This window comes from Choloepus didactylus, chromosome 5 (assembly GCF_015220235.1).
Source record: "Choloepus didactylus isolate mChoDid1 chromosome 5, mChoDid1.pri, whole genome shotgun sequence".
Classification (NCBI taxonomy): domain Eukaryota; kingdom Metazoa; phylum Chordata; class Mammalia; order Pilosa; family Megalonychidae; genus Choloepus; species Choloepus didactylus.
Window position 1 is genome coordinate 146,912,579 of NC_051311.1, and position 26,000 is coordinate 146,938,578.

The window sequence follows — 26,000 nt, forward strand, 5'->3', positions numbered from 1 at the left end:
GCATTTTTCTCCTCACTATAAAAGCAGTGTCAGATATGAATAAAAATTTGGCAAAGCATTTATCCTTTTCTAGAACTAATGTACACCAAAGGGGAAGCAGTCTTGCATAGATTTAAATAACATCCACTATTCCACTATTTTAGATAGTTTTCCATACAGCTCTATAGGACTTGAATATGGTGGCCTATGTACAACCACAATTTTATTTAAAAACAGAAACTGTAGGAGACAGTATCTATTTTCAGAAAGATGAAGACCAAGTCTTATTCCTTCTGCAAACTAAATGTCAAGTAACACAGAATTATATTTAAGCACCATTCTAAATGCAGGATTTGTGTTTAATCTCTCCTCTCCCTTTGGGAAGTACACTTTTATTCAAAAACTTCAAACCAGTGAAAACCAGACACTGAATAACTTCTAAATGAGGTGAATCTCCTAGGGGAAATGGTGAACAAAAGTCAAATTTTATCAAAATGCCCCATTATTTTCTAACAGCAGTTTATGCAACCACATACAAAACAAAAATCTGAATGGTATCATCTAAAAATACAACTTCCAAGCATAATGTTGGGTTCTAGTTTACAGGAGAAAAAGTTAAATCAACCATAACTGCTACTTTCTCTTACAAACGCATTTTCCTCGATTTTATGCTAAACATTTTAAATTTAGCTGACAGTGTGCTTCAAGAAGGAGAAACAAATTATACATATAACAAGATGTCAAAAAGGAATAAAAGCATCTCAAAAATAAAGTCCCAACAGCAGAGACAGCCCTGAACCTCTTAAAATAGCTTAAAGAAATTTGGGAGAAAACCGACTTCATCAGATGTTTTAAAGAAGAAACCAAAAACTAAATATTCAACAAAAGCCATAGTTTAACTGGTATCACATCTTCCTCAGGATTAGCAATGACGCCTTAGCTGAGTTTGAGGGATTTGTATAGCACTCCAGCCTGTCCCTCAACTTGCCTTTTTTCTTCACCATGAATATAAGTCAAGCTCATAAGAAACTGACCTGTTATAACTGGTAGTTTTTCAAGAAGTTTCTACTCTATTCCAAGTCAATAAAATGCACCTTTGCTCACGATTTTGAGCTTTTTTGAAAAATGAATTTTGTTTCCAATACTTTCCCTTCTGCTTGTTTTTCTAGAGAAACTGTAACATTCTTTCATAAATTAGCTGCACCAAGACCTTTACCTCATGTTTGTCAGGGGCAATGAAGTTCAGTTGGCAGTTTGAGTCATACAGGATCGAGAAAGCAAGTTCAAGCACCTCCTACAAGAGATGAGAGAAAACATCATCTTTAAGGAATATTGGCACATTCATTTTGCTGTTACAAAAGGCTGGAGATGAAACGTGGAGCAGGAACTACAGCATGTCCAGACACGAAGAGCTGTAACGAGGCTGATCAGAGGAAGAACAACAGTTCTCAAGGTCCCCATGATTCCTTCCCTCCACTTGGGGAAGGACTGCTGCCTGACCTGCCTCATTTAGTTCTCACGACAGCCCATCATGTGGCAAGTATCATCATTCCCCTATTAAGGGGAGGGTCTGCGAGGGGTTAGATGCGTTGTCCAAGGCCACACAGCTCCAAAGCCATGCTACTCTCTGCTCTTCAGCATTTATCTTTTGGGGAAAACATGCAAAGTAAACTCCCTCCCAATTAGTAGCATGAACGGCCTCACTATCTTTGATCAACACACAATAGAGAGACGTCCCCAGATGTTTGAATTTCTAAATATGAAAGCCGAATAGAAAGTAATGAAGCCTCTGAGTGAACCTACTAGGTCATATGCTTGTCTTTGATCTTTGAACTACTATAGAGCAAAGGCTACAGAGAACCTACAGTATATCCTACAGAGGCTGTAGCATGGACTTGAGTGTCAGAACACCTGGGTTCATTTACTGGTAAGTGTCTATTGAATGCAGACTAGGGGCCAAACCCAAACACTAAATGACATCTCTAAAATGTATGTTAAAAAGCACTTCTCCAGTTGTATGCTCCCACCCCCTACTCCCACCCCCCACCAAAAGATATGTCAATCCTAACCCCTGGTATTTGAATTGAATTGAGAATTGAATAGAATTGAATTGAGTGGCCTTGCCACAAGCCACTCAAAAGAATTGAATAGGATTGAGTTGAATAGAATTGAGTGGTGTAGCCACTAGCCAAAGAATGCCTTGGGCCACCAGAAGCTCAAAGAGGCAAAGAAGGATTCTTCCTTAGAAACTTCAGAGAGAGCATGGCCCCGTTGACACCTTGATTTTGGAATTCTGGCCTCTAGAACTGTGAGACAATAAATTTCTGTTGTTTTAAGCCCCCCAGTTTGTGGTGCTTTGGTACAGCAGTCCTAGGAAACAAAGATAAACCTGCTATACCTGGGCACACTGATTATTCTCCTGGCCTGAGCAGTTAGCAGAGAACAACCTTTGGGAGACGCAAGTCATTAGGACATCTCAACACCCTAATGGATCCCAACCAGGAGGGCAAGGGCCCAGTGCTCTGCACTGTCATAACATACATGTCCTAGCCTAGCTTCTCTGTACCTTTATTAGGGACCCCTGATGACAGCCCTTCTCTTCCTGCTGTGATCTGGAAACTGTACAGCTCTGTAACTGCCCATGAACTTTCTTTGTTAGGAGGCAGTTCTCTCCACATCTTTCTCTTCTTTAATACGTGTCAAAGGATTTGGCTTTGGCCAACTTCTCCCAGCAAGAATTTCCCAGAAGGATGGAAGGCACAAAAGAGGAGATAAATGCCTCCAGATTTCCAAATTTCAGATGGGTTACAAGAATTCTTCCAAGGTGAACCCCGAAGGCCCAGCATTAGCTGGATGCCTCTCTTGACACAGTCAACCATCAAGCTATTTCTGGCTTTCATGGGGTTTGTGACTGGCTTGCACCCAGCTGTCCCCTCATTAAAAGGGAGCAACTCTTATTCTGAGCCTAGATCTACCAGTATCTCACACTCCTACGGCCTCCTCACCCTGCCAGAAATAGAAACAAGCGAAGGCAAGAGTGCTGAGTCACAGAATGGGAGCTCTCCGGCAAAAATACCTCTCTCATTATTTTTCACTCTTTTTCTTGTTGGGTCTTCATTCAGGCATTGCCCAGGGAAGACAAATGATGTCAAAGAGGGATCTCAAATAAACAAACAAAAACAACTTTTCCATTAAGTTTGGCATCTGTTTCCATAACCATCTCTCTTGGGTCTTTTAATTGAGAATTATAATTGGTATCATCCTTTTATAAAATCAGTAAGGCAATACATAGCAAGAACCAAGGATCCCACTCCTAGGGGTTATTCCTAAAATAATCCAAAATTATTATCTGTAAGAACATAATATGAGAATATACTAAATATCCTCCCTCATTTGGGTAAACCATTACAGAAATCACAAATTAGCAACCCAGAGAAATATATTCAGCCAGTCATTCAGTATGATAATTATGCAGATATGATCTTAAGTGAAAAAAGCTAGAGAGAAAAACACTATGTACATACTGATCACCATTATGAATGATCCCCACATGTGCACAGAGATGGGAAGTGAAAATAATTATGTTAAAGTGCTGGGATAATGGGTGGTTATTTTTTTCTTTCCAAAAACTTTTTTCAATAAAATGCTCATAAAAATTCATAAATTTTTTTTTCCGATCTGGAGCGTTGATACAACTGATGATTTCTTTACCTGTCTTGGTATCATTCATTAGGATGAAGGATACTCTCTGAGCTCACACTTGGGAGATTGCCTTGGAAGGTGGCGAGTGAAGGGAGAGGACTGGCTTCTCTTCCAAATAACCAATCTGCATGCTGTAGCGCACTGGGTGACCTCAGGAGGCACGTAGGGAAGGCGAAATTCATTAAGGACTTTCCAGGCTGACGCCCAATGACGACTGCTGCTGTGCTTAAGGAAGTCACACGGCTAATTATCCCCTTGCTAAGGACAGCCGGTGTGATGACCACGAGAGCCAGATACATCCCCCTGGCTCGGTGCTGACGTCACTGGAGACCTGTGTGTCATCGTGGTTACCAGCGTGAGTTTCTCTTCTGGAAGGGCAGGAGAGGAAAGGAAGAAAAAGGAGGGGGTAGGCAAACTTCTGGCTTTGTCCTTTTATGGCATTTATCACTCAACACTTGAATGATCAGAGCTGTCACATCCTAGATTCCTAATAAACACAGGCAGGAAATGGGAAATTCGGGAGAATGTCAATTCCATTTTAATTTCACCCAAGTTGGCTGGAAGGGGGGTGGGAGGAATTAATTCTCTGAACTGCATGCCTGTGTTAAAAGGTGCTATCACTTATAATGGGCTTTCTTGATGTCTCCGGCTTGCTGTGTTGGAGTCATCTGTGAAGGTCAGCCCTTTAGCACTTCAGGCAGGGAGGCTGCAGAGCTGGGAGAGAGAGCACCTCCTGGGCTAACACCTCAGAAGCTGCCACCTGTCCACACTGTCCATGAAGGAGAGAGGTGCCCAGCAGGGGAGGAGTGAGCGGTCATGGATCTGGGGCAAAGTCCTCCTCAGGGGCTTCTTGTCATTGACCACAACACTCACTTAAGATGTCTAATGCTCTCGGGCTTTTCTACTCACTACCGAAGGTCTTCTATTCCCTTTGAGTTTAATTCCATGAAAAGCTGTGTCCAGGAGCAGCTTGTCTCTCTCCTCTGTTCCACTGACTCACATGCAGCACCTTGCGGGCCTTTCATGCAGAGGAAGACCCGAGATGGGTTGAGTTTTGGGGAGCGAAGAGACAGGGAGAGCTGCAAATCCCTCAGTATCCTCGGGTCTCTGGCTCTGTTATGGGTTGAGTTGTGCCCCCTAAAAAGGCATGTTCAAGTCCTAACTCCTGGTTCCACGAAGGTGACCTTATTTGGAAATAAGACCTCTACTGAAGATGCGATTAGTTAAGATGAGGCCAAACTGGATTAATGCAATATAACCGGGGCCTTCATAAGAAGAGGGAAATTTGGACAGACAGATGGGGGAGAACACCATGTGATGATGCAGCAGAGATTGAGGGCTTATGGCTATAAGCCAAAGAATGCCAAGGATTGCTGGCAAACCACCACAAGCCAGGGAGAGGCAATGAAGGATTCCTTCCCCAACAGGTTTCAGATGGAGAATGGCCCAAGTGACACCTTGGTTTTCGACTTCAGGCTCCAGAACTGATAGACAGTACATTTCTGTTGTCTTAAGCCATCCAGGTGTGGTATTTTGCTATGGCAGCCCCAGAAAACTAGGACAGACCCCACATTCAACTCTCTGGCCCTGGGACCAGTGATAAGGAGGTCAAGGGGAGCTCAGAGAAATTCTGGGCTTGAATGTCACTCTATTTGGGGACTAACATCTTCCATGGGTCAACTGACGGACTAAATACAAAAAGAGAGTTCTACACTCCATATTTTTAGGATGCAGTGTTGGCTGCCATTCCTTATATTGTTTTGATGTAACTTGTCTCATTTGGGTGTTCTGCCTGCAATTCACTTCAACTATGTTGGCTCCTCACCATCTATCCAGGTCATCTTGAGGGCAAACCATGTTGATTAGAGATACAGGATCACATTCCGTGTGTGAGTGGGTGCTAAATGTGGCCATATTGATAGTAGAAATCATAGCTTTAGCAGATTCCCACTCATCTATATACCCATGAATTTCAATTTCAATTTTTAGAAGACATAAATGATTTACTCTTATAATATATAATAATTGAGGATATTACCTTCCTCATGTAGCAATAACTTGCAGGCCCCAACCTATCCTAGCAGCATTATTGCCAGTGGTTTTCCACCCCATTTTCTTCTCTCCATCCCCACCAATCCTATACTCTTCATTCAATGTTTCCCAATCACTGGAATTCAGTGGGCACTGGAATTCAATGCCCAATCGAACATGCTCTTTCATATGGTGAAAGGCACCTGCCTTTTCACATACTGTTCCTTCCACTAAGAATGTCCTCCTCCTGCTTCTCCACCTGGTCAATTGTTTTCAAGAGCCAGGTCAGCCTCCACTTCCCCCATGTGCCCTTCTCAACTCTCCTAGACAAAACCCCTTCTCCACTTCCTTCCTCTGTGTTTAAATTTACTGGGGCATAGATGACATTGAATTCCAATTGCTTGTTTATGCATAAGTCTTCCCTACTGGACAGGGCTAGGTTGTATTTATCTTTGGATTCCCAGCACCTGGCTCAGGCCTGGCAAAAGGAAGTTGATCCATACATTTATGGAATGAATGAATGATTAATGAAGTAAATATGAAAAAAGGGCTTTTTGGTTAAGGCTAGGGTTTTCAAGCTGATGTTAGAACATCAGCTTCTATTATAATTTGATTCTTATTTAAGTTCAAGAACCACACTGGAAAAATAAAGGCTGGATTCTGGCACATGGTAAGATAGAAACTTCTCTTATGCCCAAATACTCCTTTCTGAATCTGTGGGATCTGCACAGACATTTCCTCTTGTGATTACATGTTGGCTGTTTAAGTATAAGCTCCAAATTCTGTGGAATAATCAAGAACGCCCACTTTAGAAAACACGGCAACAATCAACTTTACTTTATAAATTACAGAGCTTGAATTTAGGATCCTTAATTGTTCAAAATCAAATTCTTCCAATTGTATTTCCATCCACCCTTGACAGTGCTTTCTTTTCAAGTCCTGGTCAGAAATTCTCTTATCTCTCTGTTGCACCAACTTGTTGAACACATCAGATTCTTGGCTCCAGGAAGACAGGGCCATGTCTTCCCTGTTCACCATTTTATGCCCAGAGCTCATCATAGCTCAGGTGCTTCAATGCTGACTGGTGATTGACTATGCACAAATGTCCCTGCAGCAGACACTTCAAAGGAGAGAATCAGCTCCTTTCCTCTTTCCATTCCCAGGACCTTGGACAGTACCCGGCACATTCCCCAGGCGTTGAACAAATAAGAGAACTATCAGTTGATGTTTTACGGTTTTTATTTGGACACTTTGTCAATAAGATTCTAATATTTTTCTATAAACAACATGTCTCCTTTATGGGTATCTCAGGGTGCTTTGCTCACCCGTTAAGGTCCCAGAACTAAGGGTTCTGTTGCAGAAAATGTCAGATGCTGCTCCACTGCTGGAAAAAAAAATACCCGAAGAGCCAGCAACATGCCTTGGTTGCTGCCTGTCTGCTGTGACCCAAAGACCTCCTGTGGACACATTTCATCAGTTCTCTTTGACCTTTTAAGCTGCAGGTCTCCCCTTTCCTACCCAGAAGTCCTTCTCCAAGTTAGGAAGAAATAGGCTTCAGGAATACTGGAAGTGAGGGGAAGGTTGAAGAGGTAAATTTTTAGAACTGTGGCTGTCTGCCTTTCAATGTTTCTGCCTTTTAATGTTTGTCTTGATGAGCCAAGTGTGTGAACTTTCATATACTTTTCATGGATAAGAAAATGAAAGAGCCAGGAAGACAGGCTGAGATACAGCTCTCTCAGCCCTCAAGGCAGATTAGAATCCTGTTTACAGCAGTGTGCCAGCCCTTCTCTCTCTCTCTCTGTCTCTATCTCTGTCTATCTCTATTTTATCTGTATCTCTATTTAATCCATCCATCCATCCATCCATCCATCCTCCATCCATCCATCCATCCAATTTCCTATGAATGAGATGACAATTAAAATAGGTTGAGAAATATCAGTCTACTTTGTTTTGTTAGCCTATTTTAAGAAGAAAGTAGTCTGACATAGGCAGGTCAAATTCACCCACAGAGATCACACTTCCCATTGAGGTCATGGGCTCTACACCTGTTTTGATATTGGTAATGTGTGCCTTCCTCTTTTTTGTTCTTGGTTAGTCTGGTTAGAAGTGTGTTGATTTTATGATCTTTTCAAAGAACCAGCTTTGGTTTTCTCTATTGTTTTCTTATTTTGAATTTCATTGACTTCTATTCTAATTTTTATTATCTTTTCTTCTGCTTACTTTAGTCTTAAATTGCTTTTCTTTCTCTAATTTCCTAAGGGGGAACCTTAAGCTACTGAGTTTAGATCTTTCTTCTTTTCTAATATATGTAGTCAATGCTATAAATTTCCTTCTAAGCACTGCTTTCACTGCATCCCACACGTTTTGATAAGGATACGTTGTATTTTCATTTTCATTTAGTCCAAAATATTCTGTAATTTCTCTTGACATTTCTTTTTTGAACCATGAATTATTTAGAAGGGTGTTGTTTAATTTACAAGTATTTTAGGATTTTCCAGCTATCTTTTTGTTGATTTTGCATTTAATTCCATGTGGTTTAAGAAAATAATTTGTATGAGTGCTATTCTTATGAATTTGTTAAGCTATGTTTAATGGCCCAGAATGTGGCCTTTCTTGGTGAATGTTCCATATGAGCTTGAAAAGAATGTGTACTCTGTTGTTCTTGGATAGATCATTCTATAAATGGCAATTAGACCCAGTTGATTGATGGTCCTGTTCAGGTCATCAATATCCTTACTGATTTTCTGCCTGCTTGATCTATTGATCACTGACACAGGGCTGTTGAAGTCTCCAATATAATAATGGGTTTGTCTATTTCTCCTTTCAGTTCTATCAGTTTCTGCCTCATGTATTCTTATGCTCTCTTGTTAGGTGCATACACATTTACACTGTTATATCTTCTTGGAGAATTGATCCCTTTATCATGATAATTTTCTTTGTTCTGAAGTCTGATTTGTCTGAAATTAACATGCTACTCCAGCTTTCTTTTGGTTATTGTTAACATGGTATGTCTTACTCTATCCTTTTACTTTTAACCTATCTGAGTCTTTATATATTTAAAGTGTGGGTTTTTTTGTAGACAACATATATTTGGGATATCTGGGTCTTGTTTTTCACCCACTCTGACAATCTCTGTCTTTTAATTGGTGTATTTAGACCATTCACATTTAAAGTATTAATGATATAGTTGGATTAATGTCTGCATGTTTGTAACTCTCTTTTTGTTTCACTTGTCTTTGGTTTTTCCCTTTTTCTCCTTTCTTCTGTTTTACTTGAGCATTATTATGTGTGCCAGTTTGAATGTAGTATGTCCCCAAAATGCCATTATCTTTGATGCAATCTTTTGTGGGCAGACATATTAGTGTTGATTAGACTGTAATTCTTTGAAGGTTTCCATGGAGATGCGACCCACCCAATTGTAGGTGATAATTCTGATTAGATAATTTCCATGGAGGTATGGCCCTGCCCATTCAGCATGGGCCTTGATTAGTTTACTAGAGCACTATCTAAGCTCAGACAGAAGGAGCAAGCTTGCTACAGCCAAGAGGGACACTTTGAAGAATGCACAGGAGCTGAGAGAGGAGCTTCGGCTTACAGAGACTTTTTGGCGATGGCCTTTGAAAGCAGACTTTTGCTCTAGAGAAGCTGCAGACTAGAGAGGAACGTCCTGGGAGAAAGCCATTTTGAAACCAGAACTCCGGAACAGATGCCAGCCATGTGTCTTCCCAGCTAACAGAGGTTTTCTGGATGCCATTGGCCATCCTCCAGTGAAGGTACCCAATTGTTGGTGTGTTACCTTGGACACCTTATGGCCTTAAGACTGTAACTTCATAACCAAATAAACCCCCTACATAAAAGCCGATCCATTTCTGGTGGATGGCAGCATTAGCAAACTGGAACATTATGATTCCATTTTATCTCCTCTTTTAATATAAAAATTATATACTTCTTTAAAATTTTTTAGCGGTTGCCCTAGAATTTACAATGTACTTTTTTAACTAGCATAAGCCCACCTTCAAACAATACTATACCATCTCACCTGTAGTGTAGGTACCTTATGACAGGATATCTCAATTCCTACCTCCTGTCCCTTGCAACTTGACTGTCATTCATTTCAATTATCCATATGTTGTAATTACCACATACACTGGATGTAAAGTACTATTACTTTAAACAAGCAGTTGTCTCTTAAATTAACTAGGAATAAAAATTAATCTTACTTTCATTTATTCTTTCTCTGATGCTCTTCCTTTATGTAAATATGAGTTTATGACCTATATAATTTTCCTTCTACCTGAAGAATTGCTTTTTAACATTTCTTACGAGCAAGTCTGCTGGCAATGAATTTCCTCAGTTTTTGTCTGAGAAACTCTTTATTTCTCCTAAACTTCTGAAGGATAATTTTGCTGGATAAGGAATTCCAGATAAAGGTTTTTTTTCCCCCTTTTAACACTTTAAATAGCTCACTTCAGTCTTTCATTCCTTGCATGGTCTGTGGAAAGTCCAATGTAATTCTTTTTCTTGTTCCTCTCTAAGTAAGGTGTCTTTTTTTTTGCATCTGTCATCTCTGGTTGCCTTTGGTTTTCAGCAGTTTGAATGTGATATATCTGGGTGTAGCTATTTTTTTTTCTTGTATTTACCCTATTTGGTGTTTTCTAAGTTTCCTGGATCTGTAGTTTGGTGATCGTCATTAAGTTTGGAAAGTTATCAGCCATTGTTACTTCAATAGTTCTTTTGCTTCATTCTCTTTCTTCTCCTCTGGTGTTCCATTTATGGGTATGTTACACCTTTAGCAATTGTCTCACTGCTCTTGGAAATTATTTTCTGTTTGTTCTTTTTTCCCTTTCCATTCTTTTCCCCTATTTTTCATTTCAGTCTATATGTCTTTGCTTTTCAGTCTATAGTCTATATATCTTTTGATATACCTTCAAGTTCACTGATCCTTTCCTTGACCATGTCAAGTCTACTGATGAGCTTATCAAAAGCATTCTTCATTTCTGTTAGTGTGATTTTGTTATCTAGTATCTCCTTCTTTTCTTAGGTTTTCCATCTCTCTGCTCACATTACCTATCTGTCCCTGCATGTTACCTCTTTTTCCATTAGTGCCTTAACATGTTAATCATAGTTATTTTAAATCCCTTGTCTGAGAATCCTAACATCTGTGTTATATCTGAGTCTGGTTCTGATGATTGCTTTGTTTCTTCAGACTGTTTTTTTCTTGCCTCTTTGGCATGCCTTGTAATTTTTTGTGAAAGCTGGATATAGTATGCCGGATAATAGAAATTGAAGTAAATAGGCCTTTAGTGTGAGGATTTATGTTCCTCTGCTAAGAGTTGAGTTATATTTAATGCTGGGTGTAGCTATGGGTTCCAGAGGTTTCCAATTCCTGTACTGAGCTTGTTTTTATCTCCTCTCTTGATTTTCAGCTTTCCTAAGTCTGCTTCCTCAAAGGGAGTCTGTGTCTTACACCTCTTTCAATTGTAACCAGCTGTTACTATACTCAGTCTTGTTGGTACAGTGGTAAGGTATGGGTGAAGGATAGTGTCATTCAGTATTCCAATTGAATATCAGTCTTTTAGTGGGTCTGTGTCTTCATACTGTGACCTTCACAAATGTTGTTCAGTGATATAGTACCCTTTCCTCCCACCTTCTCCTCCTTCCCTTGGCCGTAAAGTTCTCAATATTTCCTTGATGTCTTGACCTCTGTTGAGTAAATTTTTCCTCCACTAGGTGATGCAAGAAGGCTAGAGGGGGCTGGAGTGGAGGAATCCCTTTCCCCAGTTCAAATAAAGTCTGGAGGACAGGACTTTGTTATGAGGAATGCTCTGGGGTATTTCACAATTACTCTCCCACCCCCACACAACCAGAGCTATGAAGAGATCTGATCTTCACCTTAAGAACCTGGTGCATTTTCTTGAGGTAAAGCCCATGCAAGTGTGGGGGCCCTCATAAGACTGTGGCCCCCAGAAATTTCTTACTGTCACTCTAGTCCTCACTCAGCCTCCATCAGTTCACCAAAATTACCATACAAGTGTTCCTAACAGTTTTCAGATCCAGGTAAGCAGATATTAGCTGGGACTTTCTTGAACCTGAGTCTCCAGATTTCATGATGGTGGTTTGCCCTGTAACCTTCGTTCACTGAAGGGTCTAAGAGAAGTTGTTGATTTTCAATTTGTCCAGCTTTTTCCTGTTATGAAGATAGCAGTGATGACTTACAAGCTTTTTATATGTTGGAGATGAAATTGGAAGCCTCCTCTGTATTAATTTTACATCATTTCCTTGGTCCCTAGTCAGAGGGCTAGAGTCCCTGGGAGGCTTCTGCACTACCAGTTACCCTCTTCCTGGCTGTCTCTGGGTTACAGACTCCTATTGCTGTGGATTTCCCGACACTGCTTCCTGCTAAGCTCCAACTGCATAACCGCGGGGACCTCAGCTGGAGATGAGCAGAGCCAGTGCTCCTGGCTCTGGATTGTGTAGGGAACACCTGATATGTGGAGCATATGGTAATCCTGCTGGTGTTGAAGGCAGCCAGCCCATAGGAGGCAAATTGTGTGGGCTGGGAGAATTGCTACAGCTAAGGATGCTCCTCAGGAATCTGCTGAGCTGTAGAATCCCTGTCTCTCCACATCATGGAGAAGGGCAAAACTGACAGACCCACAAGTGCTGTGAAACAGATGACACACAGGCCTTGGCCTCTTGGGCAAGCCTTTACAGAATTATGTTGTCAGTTAAGTGCAATATATGATAGGTGCTGTGATGGGCTTAAAAAATAAGGAATTCATATGGATTGAGGTGAATTATGTAACTTAAGAAGCAAAGATCTGCTATCATCCTTGCCCCCATCTCCTGAACAGTACTTCCACAGTGTTTCTGTTTTTCCTTAATAGGAAAGGGCCATCCTACAATGACCTGGTTTCCCCTTTGTCTTAGATTTAGTCTTAGAACTTTTACTCTCATTGATCAGTGGGACATGTAAAATGTTTATGCTCCTGTTAGATCCTGACGCTGGAGAACAAGGAAGTGACCTATTGATCTGTGTGATATTTTGGTGCTGAGATGTCTGGAGCATCCAGACCAACCGGGATACGTTTGCCCATGGATGGGCATTAGGTGTTACAAGACACCAAGAGGTATAAACAAAGGATTGGCTCCCTGACGGTTCCTCCAAGGGCAAGTATGTCCAAATTGGGGGGCAAAGATCATTCTTCCATCTCTTCAGGCAAGAGGGAACACGGGCTGATATGGTGATGACCAGTAGGCTAACCAGGAGGGTATGGCAAAAAATATTGCAATGTGAAGTGCGCTTAAGCAGTATTACACCTTTGAGGGAAATTTCCTCCTTTGAGCAGGGTTCAAGATAGTTTATGGTCTGCTTAACATGATGCTGAAGGTTATCAGGCCCTTAAAGTTTTCTAAGATTCTTTGAACCAGCTGGTCTCTGCCTTTCCCAGGCTTCACTGAGACCCTACGGAGGCTACTAAGATGGTGATAAAAGCAGGAGAAAATGAAAGAGATTGGGACGGGAGGTGGGGGAAGGGAGAATATGAACATAAATCAGAGGTTGGGTGAGGCAGGGAGAATGGATGGGGAGGAGTAGAGAAGGCTAGAGAGAAGACTGGATGACAATAGCGAGGGCAATTTCTAGAGTTGGAAGAGAAAGAATGGAAGAGAGGTGGGCATTAGAAAAGTGATCTGTGGGAGAAAGAATAAGACTAAGAGATATAAAAGGAATCAGGAAACAGAGAAAAGGAGAGCTGAGTAAGAGACGTGTGACTGCGTGCACACACACACACACACCCAATACGCACTGCTGGCTGGCTCCACCAAAGTCCCCGACTGCATTGTGCAGACAGAGCTCTTTGAAGTAATATGAAAATCATACCTTGTTTTGTTTAAGGGCACCTTTCTCTTTCATATGAGGGCAGTCCTTTCCCGTCACCACAGCTTTGATATCTGCCACTGGCACTGTAATTCATAAAAGAAAATGAAAGTAACTAAACCATGTGAAAGCTTAGATGTCAATAAAGAAGCAGAACTAAGCAGTGACTCTGCTACCACAATTGCCATTCCCAGAAACCGCTATGAAAAAAGAAAAGCGGTGAAAAGAGGAGAAGGTAAGCAGCATCTTGGGACGAGAATCTGGTTAAAAGCATTGCCAGGGAGGGAGAAAATCTGCATTGATAGGTGAGTTTGGTTCAGTAAAACAATAAGAAAAAAAAAAACAACTAAAAAAATGAAATAGAAATAGAAATAGTGTTAAATGGAAATAGAAGCAGCAGTAGTAATAAAAGTGATAGCGATAGTGGGATGAGCCGCTGTTATGGAAGGCTTCTGCTGCCAGGAGCAATGCCAAGTGCTTTGCATATTTATTGGTGTCTTTTGCCACCGTATCTAAATCCACTTGGTTTCTGAGTTTTGGATAACAAGGGAAAGCAGTCCTATCTCAAAAAATGTATCCGAATCTAAATAGTTCCTGAGTTTTCATTCTCCAAAGTCGCACTGTTTTCCATCTCATTTAATTCTCACGACAGTTCTGTGAGGCAGGTTTTGTTATCCCTATTTTACAGACAAGAAACTGAACTCAATTAAATAAAGGGAATGTTCTCTTCTGATGGGGAAATGGTAGCTGGTATCCATCTAGGAGATTCTGGAAATAACATACTTAGAAAAAATGATGTTATCTCATGTCTTACTCAGTACTTGGAGGATGATAAGGGAAAAAGTAGAAAGGTTTGTGAATTCAAACTTTCTTGTTAAGATTATCTGAGAAAGAAGGCAGTAGGTTGGTTTGAAACTTTAATAAAGCAATGCAAAATCTCCCTGTTTCACTCCAATCCCCAATCCTTTAGCCCAAAAGGAACTGTGATTCCAGGGACCCAAGCAACTGAACCAAAGGTAGGGATTTAGGATCAGTGGGAACTTCAAGTAATCAATTCCTTAGATTCCCTTAATGACAAAGATGAGAGATTTCACAAGTATAAGTTCACTTTTATTACATAATTGGGTTGTGGGGGGTAATTTTAGATGAAGATAAAATTATAGAATATATAAAATACCAGAGCAATACAACAGGAATGCCCCTTAAAAGCTAACATTTTCCGAGTACCTTAAAATGATTAAGAACTTTGTCTAAACCTGTAGTCACTCTTAGAGCTCTCCCTAAGGCTGCAGAAGGGGCTGGTGGTGGCTGTGATGAATGATTTCAAGGGATCTCTGCAGGCTCCCCTGCCACCTATACCCCCAACCCCAACTGCTCTCCATCTTGCAGACCCTGATTGTAAAATCCCTTTGGTAGACGTTGCTTGTGCTCAGTAATATCTGGTTTTCTCTCCTTCCAGGCACACGGAAGACCATAATTCCCAGAAACCTCTGCAGTTAGGTGGGGTCATGTGATCAGTTCTGGCCAATGAAATATGAGAGGAAGTAGCATGTCTCTTTTTAAGGCCAAGGTAGTGAAAACCGCATGTCCTCTTGCTACTCTCTTCCTCTGCTCCAGGAACTGAAGTGGTTGCATATTCCAGATGACAAACTATGGGATGACAAAGTAGCCACTGGCCTGCGTCCCTGAGTGACTGTGTGGAGCAGCTCCCTGCCAACCCATGTGAGCTACGTAACGTGAGTGCGAAACTTTCGTTGTGCTAAGCCACTGAGATTTTTGAGGTTGTTTGTTCCTGCAGCACAGTGTAGCTTATCCTGTACCTGCATCTTCCTGCATGTGGCCCCTGTGATTCCTGAACTTACCTTTGACCCTGGACACTGACTTCAGCTCTCCTCAAATCCATTTTGACAATCAATTGGTCCTGTTCCCCTCCAGTGGTCAATCTAGTTGCCTAATCACCACGCTGGGTGGGGATGGGGGGATGTTTTGATGCTATGAGAAGTTGGTTTACTTTTCATTGGAAAATCTACCATTGATGTGACTTTGTGATATCATTTACATAACAATTTATAAAAACATTATCAAGCTTCAAATGGTGTTTGAGACACAATTGCATTGTAGAGAGTCTTTTGTTCTAAAATATATAACATAACATGTCCGATGAACTAGAAAGAGTGTCTACAATCCATAAAAAAACACTATATAGAATGAGATGAGAGTAATACATAAGGCTGTCATGGGGGCAGACTTTGGAATCTCTAATTGGAAGGCTTCAGGGGGAGGAAAGACACTTTTCCACTGGGCTTTGTGGCAGCACATATTTTATGTGTTTTATATGCACTGTCCCCTGTCAAGGAGACAAGCTGCTATATCACTCACAGCATTACAGCTAAAAAGAAAACACAAAATACTAAAAATACGGTGTGGCTTTTAAAGGTTGTTCTTTGCGTACTTTGTCTTAAGAGATTAGGCACTGGCAGGGTTGAAATGCTGTCCTCTCTATTCAAACGAGTAGAATCAGAAGGTAAGACTCATGCCTTTTGAATCTAAGGAGACAGCAGGGGTCGGGTGAGGGGGCTGGGGAGATGGGGACTGGGGATGGGGTAGGGAAGGGGAGCTCTTGATGACTTCAAAGTCAGGCTGCCGTTTAGATTAGACCCTTCTGTGTGGAACATGATAAAGAACTGGGTGAAGGAAGGTCACAGGTGAAGGAAACACCTCTCCCCACCCCAATTCAGATGCACAGCTTCATTTCTTTCAAGGCTCTTTTTCCATCTGAACTGAATTGACACTCTCTAATTCAATACTCCTATTTTATAGATGGGGAGACTGAGGCCTAAAGAGAGGAAATAAATTATGCAACATCACACGGCTAGTGAGGGACAGAGCTGGGGATCCTCTTTCTTCCACTCCATGCTCCTTGCTGGGCCATGGCTTCTCCCTATGTTTAGAAGCTGCCAATACCCCAAATCACACTGAGCTCAGCCCCAACTGTGGGTATCACTTCACTCATGTTCAGGCACATCTGGTTGCTAACATCAGAGAAAGGGACTTCAGTTGCAAATTAAAAGAAAAATGCTGTTGAAAAAGTACATGGTGCCACTGTGATGAAAAGAGCTTCAGCTTTCATCACTGGCAGCCAAGTCAAGACAGAAACCAGTCCCAGGAAGGAGTTAGTAAGCCGGGAGCACTTGCCGTGTGCACAAATACTGGAAGCTTCTGTGTGTGGAGATTCTGAGGAGGGAAAGGCTGATCCCAATACAGTCCAGGGAAGGATCTGGCCTCTCTACCTTGGCAGGGCAGCCAAGCAGTTCGCAGTGATGGAGAGGCCTGTGCCCGGGATCAGAGAGCCTGGGTTTGAATTTGAGAGCCACCTGGGGGCTGTACTACTTTGGGCTTAATGTCCCTGAGCCTCAGGCTTCCTCTCTGCCGGGTAGAACTATGGTATCATCTATCTCCTAGAGTTGTTGGGAGAATTAGCTCCTCATGCTGGAGCTACATTCACTGTTGGCTTTTAATCTAGGCTGTACAGAGTAAAGGGTGAAAATCTGGGCCACAGAGCCAGCTGGTTGCATTCAGATCTTTGCTCTACTGCTTACCCACCATGCAACCTTGAGCAAGTTACTTAATCATTCTGTACCTCAGTTTCCTTATCTGTAAAGTAGGGACATAAATATCCCTCTCTTCAGATCGTTGCAAGGAGAACTGATGTCAAGCTCTTCGTGCAGTGCCTGGCATTTGTATGCCCTAAATGCTAACTGTTAGTAGGAGTTAATTCTCTCTGGAGATTGAGGGACCTGAATTATTCACTGTGCTTCAATTACCCAAATCACCCACTTTGCCTCACTGTGTTAGCTTGCTCCCTTCGTTTATAGGAACAGGCTTAATCTCCTTATGTGAAGGGATGAGGCTGTGCTTCTCTTCCCCAGTCCCTTTGATGTGGGAGTGAGACGCGCTGGCCTAGATTCTTTCAAAGGGAGGCCCTGATGGGCCTGGAGCAGGGCTGGAAAGCCATGGAGTCCAGCATTTATGGGGGTGGTGACCGGCTGTAAAAACTCTGGTGGGAAGGATGTGGGTGGGATGGGATGGAAGGATTATGTGGATTTTCAAGGACCATATTTCCTGGCAAATGAAAGGAATATGAGAAGAGAGATTTCCTACACATTTAGGGAAGAAGACAGCTTAAGGAGAGACCCTCAATTTTCACTGGCACTAGAGAATTCAATTACACTATTTGAGTCATCAACATCTCAATATTCAGCACAGATTAACTCAAGGGGCAGAAGACAACTTCCCCCTTGGTCTCAAGAGAGGGCAATCATATACGGTGTGGGCAATGGCACGTAACGTTAATTAAACATATGTTGCATTTTTCTAGTGGAATGAGGTTTCTGACTTTACGGGCTCTAAAAGGGTGGCTATTTTGCTCCAAGCAGAATGTAGAATTGGAATTAAATGCAAACCAAGTAACAGGCATGAAATTGGCAAACTTAGTTCCCTAGGCTGGAGTCTTCCATCTCAGGCACATGATAGCTTTACTTTACTTTGTTGCATAAATACACAGCCCCTGAGTGGCATGCATGATACAATCTCACCAACACACTCACACACATGTATACCACCCCCCACCTTCACCCCCACATGCACATGCCTACACTCTCACCCGCACAAGTATGCATTCTTGATTTATTTTGCAATGGATAAACTTAATGGGGTAATTCTTTGGAGCTCTGCAATGTCACTTGGAAGGCTAAAGAAGAAAGGGGCACATTGGAGTCTGGGAGGCACTGGCAGGAGGGACTATATAGCCCTTTCCCAGAATCATCATCACTCTGTGGCCACTTCCAAATGCCATGTAGAGATCTGCAGCTCTGATCTTGCTCTTTTCCTGCAACCACTCTGGCAAACCAGCTCTGCCCTCTGGATTCCCTGGCACCAGATTCCTGGATCCTAACCAGCCATTTTTACCCCTGGGGTCTTGGAGTGAAGGCCTTAGTAGGGTTGGGGACATCAGCTCGTGGGAGGGTCTAGGCAATGCCATGACATAAGGCTCTTGCACCTTTTCTGGTAACAGGGCCATCGGCTTCCTAAGCCACATGACCAGCTAAAATGGGAGCGCTGCGTACAAACTGTGGCAAACCTCCCAATCAAGTGCCAAGCTTTGAGCTGAGAACTGATTCCATCCCTATAGAGGTGGGAACAAATAATAGCCCCAAGGAATGGGAGAGCAGATTTACTGGGCCACATGGGGAAGCAATGAATCAAGGTGTTCTTTTTGTCCAGACTACTTTCCCTATCTCTGGACCAGTTTCAGAATGGGGCTGTGGGGCTTCCTACACAGTTGTTTGTACTAACCAACGATAATCTCACACTTTTCATTTTCCCATAGTACAACAGTGATTCTAAATCATTCACCTATGGGCTGGTCCTGGTTCCTAAGGGACTTTTCATCAGTAAATTGCAAATGGAAGGAAATGAGGATACTGGTATGTTTTCCAGTAAGCTAATTTAATTCAGCAGAAGGGACCATCCATTACTCCAAGATTAGGTCCTTCTTACCTTGTTCATGATCAAGGGACCTTTCTTTTATGAAACAACTGTGATAGTAAATTTTCATTAGATTTCATGTTTTGATATCCTCATTTGCCAAAGTTAAAGTTGGCAACCTTCTATCAGTTCACTTAATTTATTTTTTATCTTTTTTATTTTTTACTTCTGGAATATACTCTTTTCTCCAGCTTAAAAATGGGGCAACCTGGTCTTTGTAGTGTCATTTCATTCAGAAAACATTCTCATCTTCTTCCATAGAACTGCCACATTGGGGAATCACTATGAGGGGTACAGGGCAATACCTAGCATAGCAGGTTTTCAAGCCTGCATCAAAATCCCCTGGAGGGTCCATTAAAACACAGATGGATGGGTCTCCACCCCAGAGTTTCTGGGGTGGGACTTGAGAATTTGCTTTTTAAATACAGTTCTAGGTGATGCTGTTGTTGATTGTTTGGGGACTGTACTTTGAGAACCACTGGCTCTAAATGTTGGGATTTGGAAGCCTTTCTGAGATCTGAAGGGAGGGGTCCTCGTCCTCAGGCAAAAGCCTGGAACTGCCCACCCCGCTTGCTGGGCTCTCTCCCAGGTCCTCCGCCACTGTGAATTTCAGATTTCTTTTTCCCTCATTACAGTCCCAACAATGTGAGCTGGGGAGGCAGTTCTATGGAAGAAGATGAGAATGTTTTCTGAATGAAATGACACTACAAAGACCAGGTTGCCCCATTTTTAAGATGGAGAAAAGAGTATATTCCAGGCTACCTGCCTGTATGTCAGCATGGAGACTGAATGTGCCAGGAAGTTTCCCACTTGAGGGGCTTATTTTTGCCTACAATGGCTCTGAGCTGTAAGAAGCCGTCCAGATTTGACTCTGATGGGCCTGGGGTGACAGGATAAAAAGTGCTAAGACTTCAGGGTAGGGATCTTGTCTAGGACATGCTTACCTAACTCACTGCAGGGTCAATGTGACTTTTAACAGTTATTTTAAAGTGTTCTGATTTGTTTTCTCACTTTTTGATTTCTTTACCCGGGATGTCCTCTGAGGCTATGTTCACTTCATCTCTTCCCAATTAATTCATCCCCTTGCATATTTTAATGTCTCCATAATCCTTTGTTTAATTTGTACCTTAAACACTGTCAACAAACCTGGCACCTGGCTTGGTGTTGGGCTAAAAAAGTCCAGAACATTATTGGCTCCTCAAAAACAGACATGTTAGACAACACATGGAAAAGACAAATAAATACAAATAATATGCACTTCACATAATATTTAGCAAATGAGAAGGTGAAATTGATGATAAACTTTCAAATTATCTGAGTTGCTTCGTTGAAGTAAGTTAGCTGTATTTGGATCTGCCATTAGCTCTGTGTTGTAATTATGTGGTACCCTAAGCTATAATGAGTAAATGTGGTAGGAATCAAACATGCAATTCGTATGAAATTATTTTGGATCATCAGAAAGAAGACAACTGATAGACTCAAATTTCTATCCTTTTGCTTATTGAAAGCATCAGGGTAAGTAATGCCAAAAGGGGACATTTGAACTCCAAGTGCACATCTTTCAGGAAAGATTCTGTGAACATTGTGTATACACATTCCCCTGTTCAGGCCTAAACTCCAAATCCACCAAGATCTTGTGCTTGATGAGAATCCTCAGGCCAAGGCTTAACGCAACAAGATGAGCCATGTCTAAAGGTTTATTTGAGTTGATATTTTTCTGCATGATATTTTGTGGCCAAAAAACAATCACCCACCCCAAACCCAGGCCTCCCCTTTAGGACAGCCACTTACGTTTGTCCTGCAAGGAATCATGGGGCACTTCTCCCTGAGGGCTTTCTTCCAAGTCTCCATAATGTAGGACCTTGTGATTGGGTGAAAGTCGACAATACCAGAACTTGTCTGAGGGGAAAAAACAAACCAAATGCAAGCTTACAAGGTGAATGATTCTGGTTTCCAAAAATATCAACATCCTTATTTCTTATTACCCTTGCCTGGAGGATTAAGCCATTCATTCACTTTTAGGTCTGCTGGAAAGAATGAATTCTGATGCCATGGGCAGTAAGTTCCCCTATGATTTTGGTATTTTGTTAGCACCTGCCTTCCTTGGTATAAATTTGGTCTTTATGATAAAACTATTGGGAAAGTTATTAAATCCTTCAAGCTCAATGGCAATAGGTTTTCAGAGATGACGGTTTCCAGAGGTATTTTGACATTATCTATAATCACTATGGGATATTCCTTATGCATATAGGCCTGATGAAAAGGGGGAAATGTAGAAAGACCAGCTTTCTTGGAACTTTTCTGTTTCCACTTTCCTCTCTGAGATTTTAAGATTGTTGTAATGGTTGTGGGCAAGGCCATATCTCAGCCACCTTGACAAACCAAAACCCCATCTCTGAAGCAAATACACACAAGTCAATCAATGGACGAACTGTTTGGGTGCTGATGGCACTAGCAGGGGGCAGAATTCCGTAGGACATGATGCAAATAATTCAGGGATTTATCCACAGAATGAGGATATTCACCATCAATAACCTCTCTAATTCCTAGACTTTAGTTCTCTGAATAGGCATGATCAAGGTCTTATAAATAACTCCCCCAATTTTACCTTCTTGCTACCTCCCCCTACCCTGGTGAAACAAAATATTATGAACAAGCCTGTGATGTACGGAGAGGGAGGCAAAGACCACATTTTATAAATAAGGAACTTGAATGGTGACAGCAATCTTTGTGTAACTCTCAAAGCTCAGCTTACATGCTGCCTCCTCCAGGAAGCCCTTCTTGATTACTGTAACTGGAGGGATTCTCCCCAAATTCTGAGCTGCTCCAGCATGTTTGAACCACTCACATATTTTGGCCTGGGATAACTGGTGTCCACACAGTAACCACTGTAGTATTCCCCAATGCCTGCCACAGAACCTAGCTGAGCAACCTGCTCTGGTGACTTACAGTGATGACTCCAGGATAGTCATCAGTCCTGACATGGAGGAAAGCGGGGGCTCTCTGATGCTTCGTAATTGCACTGTCCCAGTCCCTTGGCACAGTGCCTGGCACACAGAAATTGCACAGTTGTGCTGGCTAAAGAGGGACTTGATCAAAATACCTTAGGCACAAAACACCTAGGACACATTAGGTATATTATCTGCAGGCCCCTTTGTACTGCCATGCACACTGTGGCTTTGGTCCAGTCACTTCATGATTACACTGAAAAACACAAATGGTTCAGAAACCACTCTGACTCAAAAGCTCTCCATAACATTTGAAAGAAAAGTGTTTTTTTTTCCCCTATCTACAACTGCTTTTACGGCAAAACCATGTTTAGCAACGATTCTTAGAATAGACAATTTTTTTTTTAATGAAAATAAAAGCCACACAATGAACAAACGTCCCAGCTTGATCTACATAAGGAGAGTGCCTCTGTGATTTCCATCTTCCTTGTCTAGAAATAGGGTTTGGGAATTCCCAACATGCACCTTTAAAATGTAGGCAATTCATATGTTTAAAAGAATCTGAACTCTGGTGGAAAAGTTTGAGAGAAAATAAAGTTATTTTTTGATGGTTAGGAAAACATCTGGAATTGCTACATTTTCCAAAGTATGTTGTACGTACACCAAACACAGGTCGATTTTTCTGGGAGAGTACTTCGAAGGTAGGGAACACAAATATTGCCTGAGAATTTCACAGCCATTTTAATTAGGCAAATGTGGAAGTATCCATTTTCCATGAGGAGAGCATGTCTCGGAATTTGACTTGTAATTGGCCATAACTGGTTCTAAAGGAGGAGGCTGCTATGGTGATGAGCGTCGACGGTGCTTCTAATGAAGCCTCTGTGTGCCCAATGTGGCAAGTTGTGGCGGCTCCAACTCCCCCAAACGACCCCTTGTCTCGTCTATACAGCCTGAGATGACCACAAAGGCAGCTGGTGAAATTTACTAAAAAGCTGTCCTTCCCCTGTTACCTTTGAGGCAGGATTTTTGGCTCTGAGAGCAACTGAAGGGTGACAGAAAGCCAGGAAGGGTGTCCATGAAATGTGATGCTGGGAAACTCAGGTCTTATTTGGAGAAAGGTCTTAGACTGAACTTTATAGGAATCCCTCATTTCTCAAGTTGGGATAAGCCCCACGGGTTAGCAGCGGTACTTGAAGCCAAAAGGTCATTATGGTGTAAAGAAAAATTACACTCAATACTTGGAGGGGCAGGCATTAAGAAACTTAATAGTAAATAGTTTAATCCAAACATTTATTATGGAGTAAAATGCACAATTTAGACTCATTGGTAAAGTAAAACCTCAAAGACATTTTGTGGCTCATACTTGCTGCATAAATTAAGTTTATTCATTCAGTGAGTATTAGTGGAGTGGATGTGACAAAAACATCATTAAAATGAAAGGCAGGCGTAAGAATCAAATCCAAGAAGTTCAAGAAAAATGAGTTTGCTCAGTTCTTAATGGCAACTGAGAGAAAGATGGCGAAAACATTTGTTTCCAGATCAAGGGGTTGGGGAAGTGGGCAGGAACAATTCAGCAACTGTGGCAACACTATGGGGAAAATGGGAAGGTGGAAGGTCTCTTGTGTAACATATTCTCACATCATAAACTACTGGAGAACAGTGGCTATTTATCAGGGGTCCACGAGGCAAAATAGCTACCTTCTTTGCAAGGCTATAGTCAACGTTTGTATAAAAGAAACACAGAAGGCCACATGGGACTCTGTCATAAAAATATTTGCTGTATCACTGACAGAATTCCCTCCTGCTGGAAGCTTAATTTCCCTTGGCTTTTACAAAACCACCTTCCCCTGATTTTCCTGCTACCTCTGGCTAATTCTTCTTTTATCCCATATGAGGTTCTCTTTCTCTGTCCATCACTAAAATGGTAGAGAACAAAAAAGGTAAATGCATCACTGATGTAAGTGATGTGGACAACTCCTCCCCATCAAATAGGAAGTCTTGGATGGATGACAAAAGGCTTGAGAAGGTTGCCTTGGCCTATTATCAAATGGGTGGATGCTCGGCTATCTTCCTTAGCTTTGGGAAGGCTTAGAGGCAATGATAACGTGCAGATTTCTGTCTTCAAAGTAGAGCTGCAATAAAAGTGAGCAGTGCCGCAAGCTACAGCCAGCACAGCCCATCCAGCATGTTGGGAGAGACAGTTTCAGAATCAGGCACCAGCAGCTGGATTTCCAGTTTTCTTTTCATGGTAAGAAAAATGTGTAGTTTGCTTTCAAAACCCAGCAGGGAGTCACTAGCTCCTCAATCCCTCTGGGCAATGAATAAGTGAACTGTGTCACTAGAAGCAATTAGCAGGAAGCACTGGGAACATTATCAAAGATTGTTTACTAGCCTTTAAAGACAAAATGGAGTTAAGGTGGAGGGCTTCTGGTTGTGTATGGAGGAGAGTCCATTAATGCCATCTCTTCACCCCCATACTCAGAAACTCAAAATACGGAGACAAATTTGTGCTTCACTTCCCTTTCTTTCTTTGTGTGTGTGTGCATGTGTGCACATGTGTTCATGTGTGCGTGTGCAGAGGATCAGAGGGTAAAGCTGGTTCCAAAGCTCACAAGCCTAGCAAGGTCTCCAGGGCTGATGAAAGCTAACCCTACTGTCACACAGCTAATAACCACTGACAACTATAGTTCTTGCTGTGCTGTCCAATTTATGCTGGATGGAGTGATGAAAACATTCTATACCTGCATTATTCAATACTAAGGAAACATTTCTGGGGGGCTGGGGGCCGGAATGGGGGGGGGTCCCAGCACTCAAGGGATTCACTCCAAGCCACCCTCTGATTGACTCCATTCAGGCTCAACACTGTACCTGGACCTCTTGAAAATCAGCAGACCCCGGGAAGAAGCACAGGCGGGGGGCTGGATTTGGGGTAGGGGGGTTCCTCTCTTCCACCTGGCTTCATGATCAGGAAATACATTTTTAATTTAATTTTAATTAATCTATAGAGCCACAGGTGGCTAGTGGCTCCTATGCTAGACAGTGCAGCCTAGAGCCTTTTGTCATCGTGGAGGCTGAAGGCAGGTTCCCCAGTCTTTAGGGAAGTCGGCAAGCTGAACGATGGCCACCACTGGTGAGCGTGAAATGCTGGTCAGTTAAGGGAGGCACAGGACACAGCAAAAACTGAGTCCTGATCAACTCTGGCATAGCCTCAGGGGGGCAGCCGTATCTTGGATGCAAAGTCCACAGTGGGCAGCTGGTGCTGAAGCAGAAGACCCTGAGATTTCTGTGTTTGGGAGGTTGTACGGTGTTTCCTAAGGTACTTCCTTAGGACACTTCCACTATGATTTCGTATTTTTCCCAAGTCGACCTAAAATGTGCGGTCTTCAGCGTGTTCAGGAGAAGGTCTGCATCCTGTTTCAGGTTGATACTTGCCAACTTACGAAACATGAGGGACCCCAGCAATGTTTCTAAAGGGAAATATCTTCCAGGTGATAAGACCCAAGATTTCTCTGTTGACCCAAGAAAGGGAAACTATAACCACAGATACAGATGAAGGTCATTCTGCCTTTCGACTCTTCTTCATTTTACTGGATGTTCTTCAAAATGAGAGAAGCATGGTTTGATTCAGAATTCTGCTTCCCTGGAGACTGCTTCCCAGAAGATGCCTCCAGAGGCAAACACTGTTTAAAGAGGATTTGGCTTAACCGCAGGCTTTGGCAGCTGACATAGCTGGGTTACAGACTCGGGCCTGTCATTTATCAGCTGTGGGGCTTTGGACAAATTATAAAACTTTAGGGATCCTTGTTCTTCATTATTCAGTAATGGTAATGATTATATGAATAAAACATGTGTAAAGGATTCATCAAGCACCTTTCACAGAGCTGGCTCTCAATAAAATTATTTCCTTCCATTCT

At 42.1% G+C, this 26,000-nt stretch overlaps 1 protein-coding gene across 5 annotated transcripts in view; it reads right to left on the bottom strand.

Moving 5' to 3' along the window:
• Positions 1 to 26,000, bottom strand: part of ELMO1 (engulfment and cell motility 1) — a 548,078-nt gene that overhangs the window by 6,061 nt on the left and 516,017 nt on the right. For all 5 annotated transcript variants that reach the window (XM_037837090.1, XM_037837088.1, XM_037837089.1 and 2 more), the window contains 3 exons: positions 20,930 to 21,037; positions 13,595 to 13,677; positions 1,196 to 1,273 (listed from right to left, as the gene is read on the bottom strand). In XM_037837090.1, the coding sequence (XP_037693018.1) occupies positions 1,196 to 1,273; positions 13,595 to 13,677; positions 20,930 to 21,037 (269 nt within the window). The remainder of the gene's footprint in view (positions 1 to 1,195; positions 1,274 to 13,594; positions 13,678 to 20,929; positions 21,038 to 26,000) is intronic.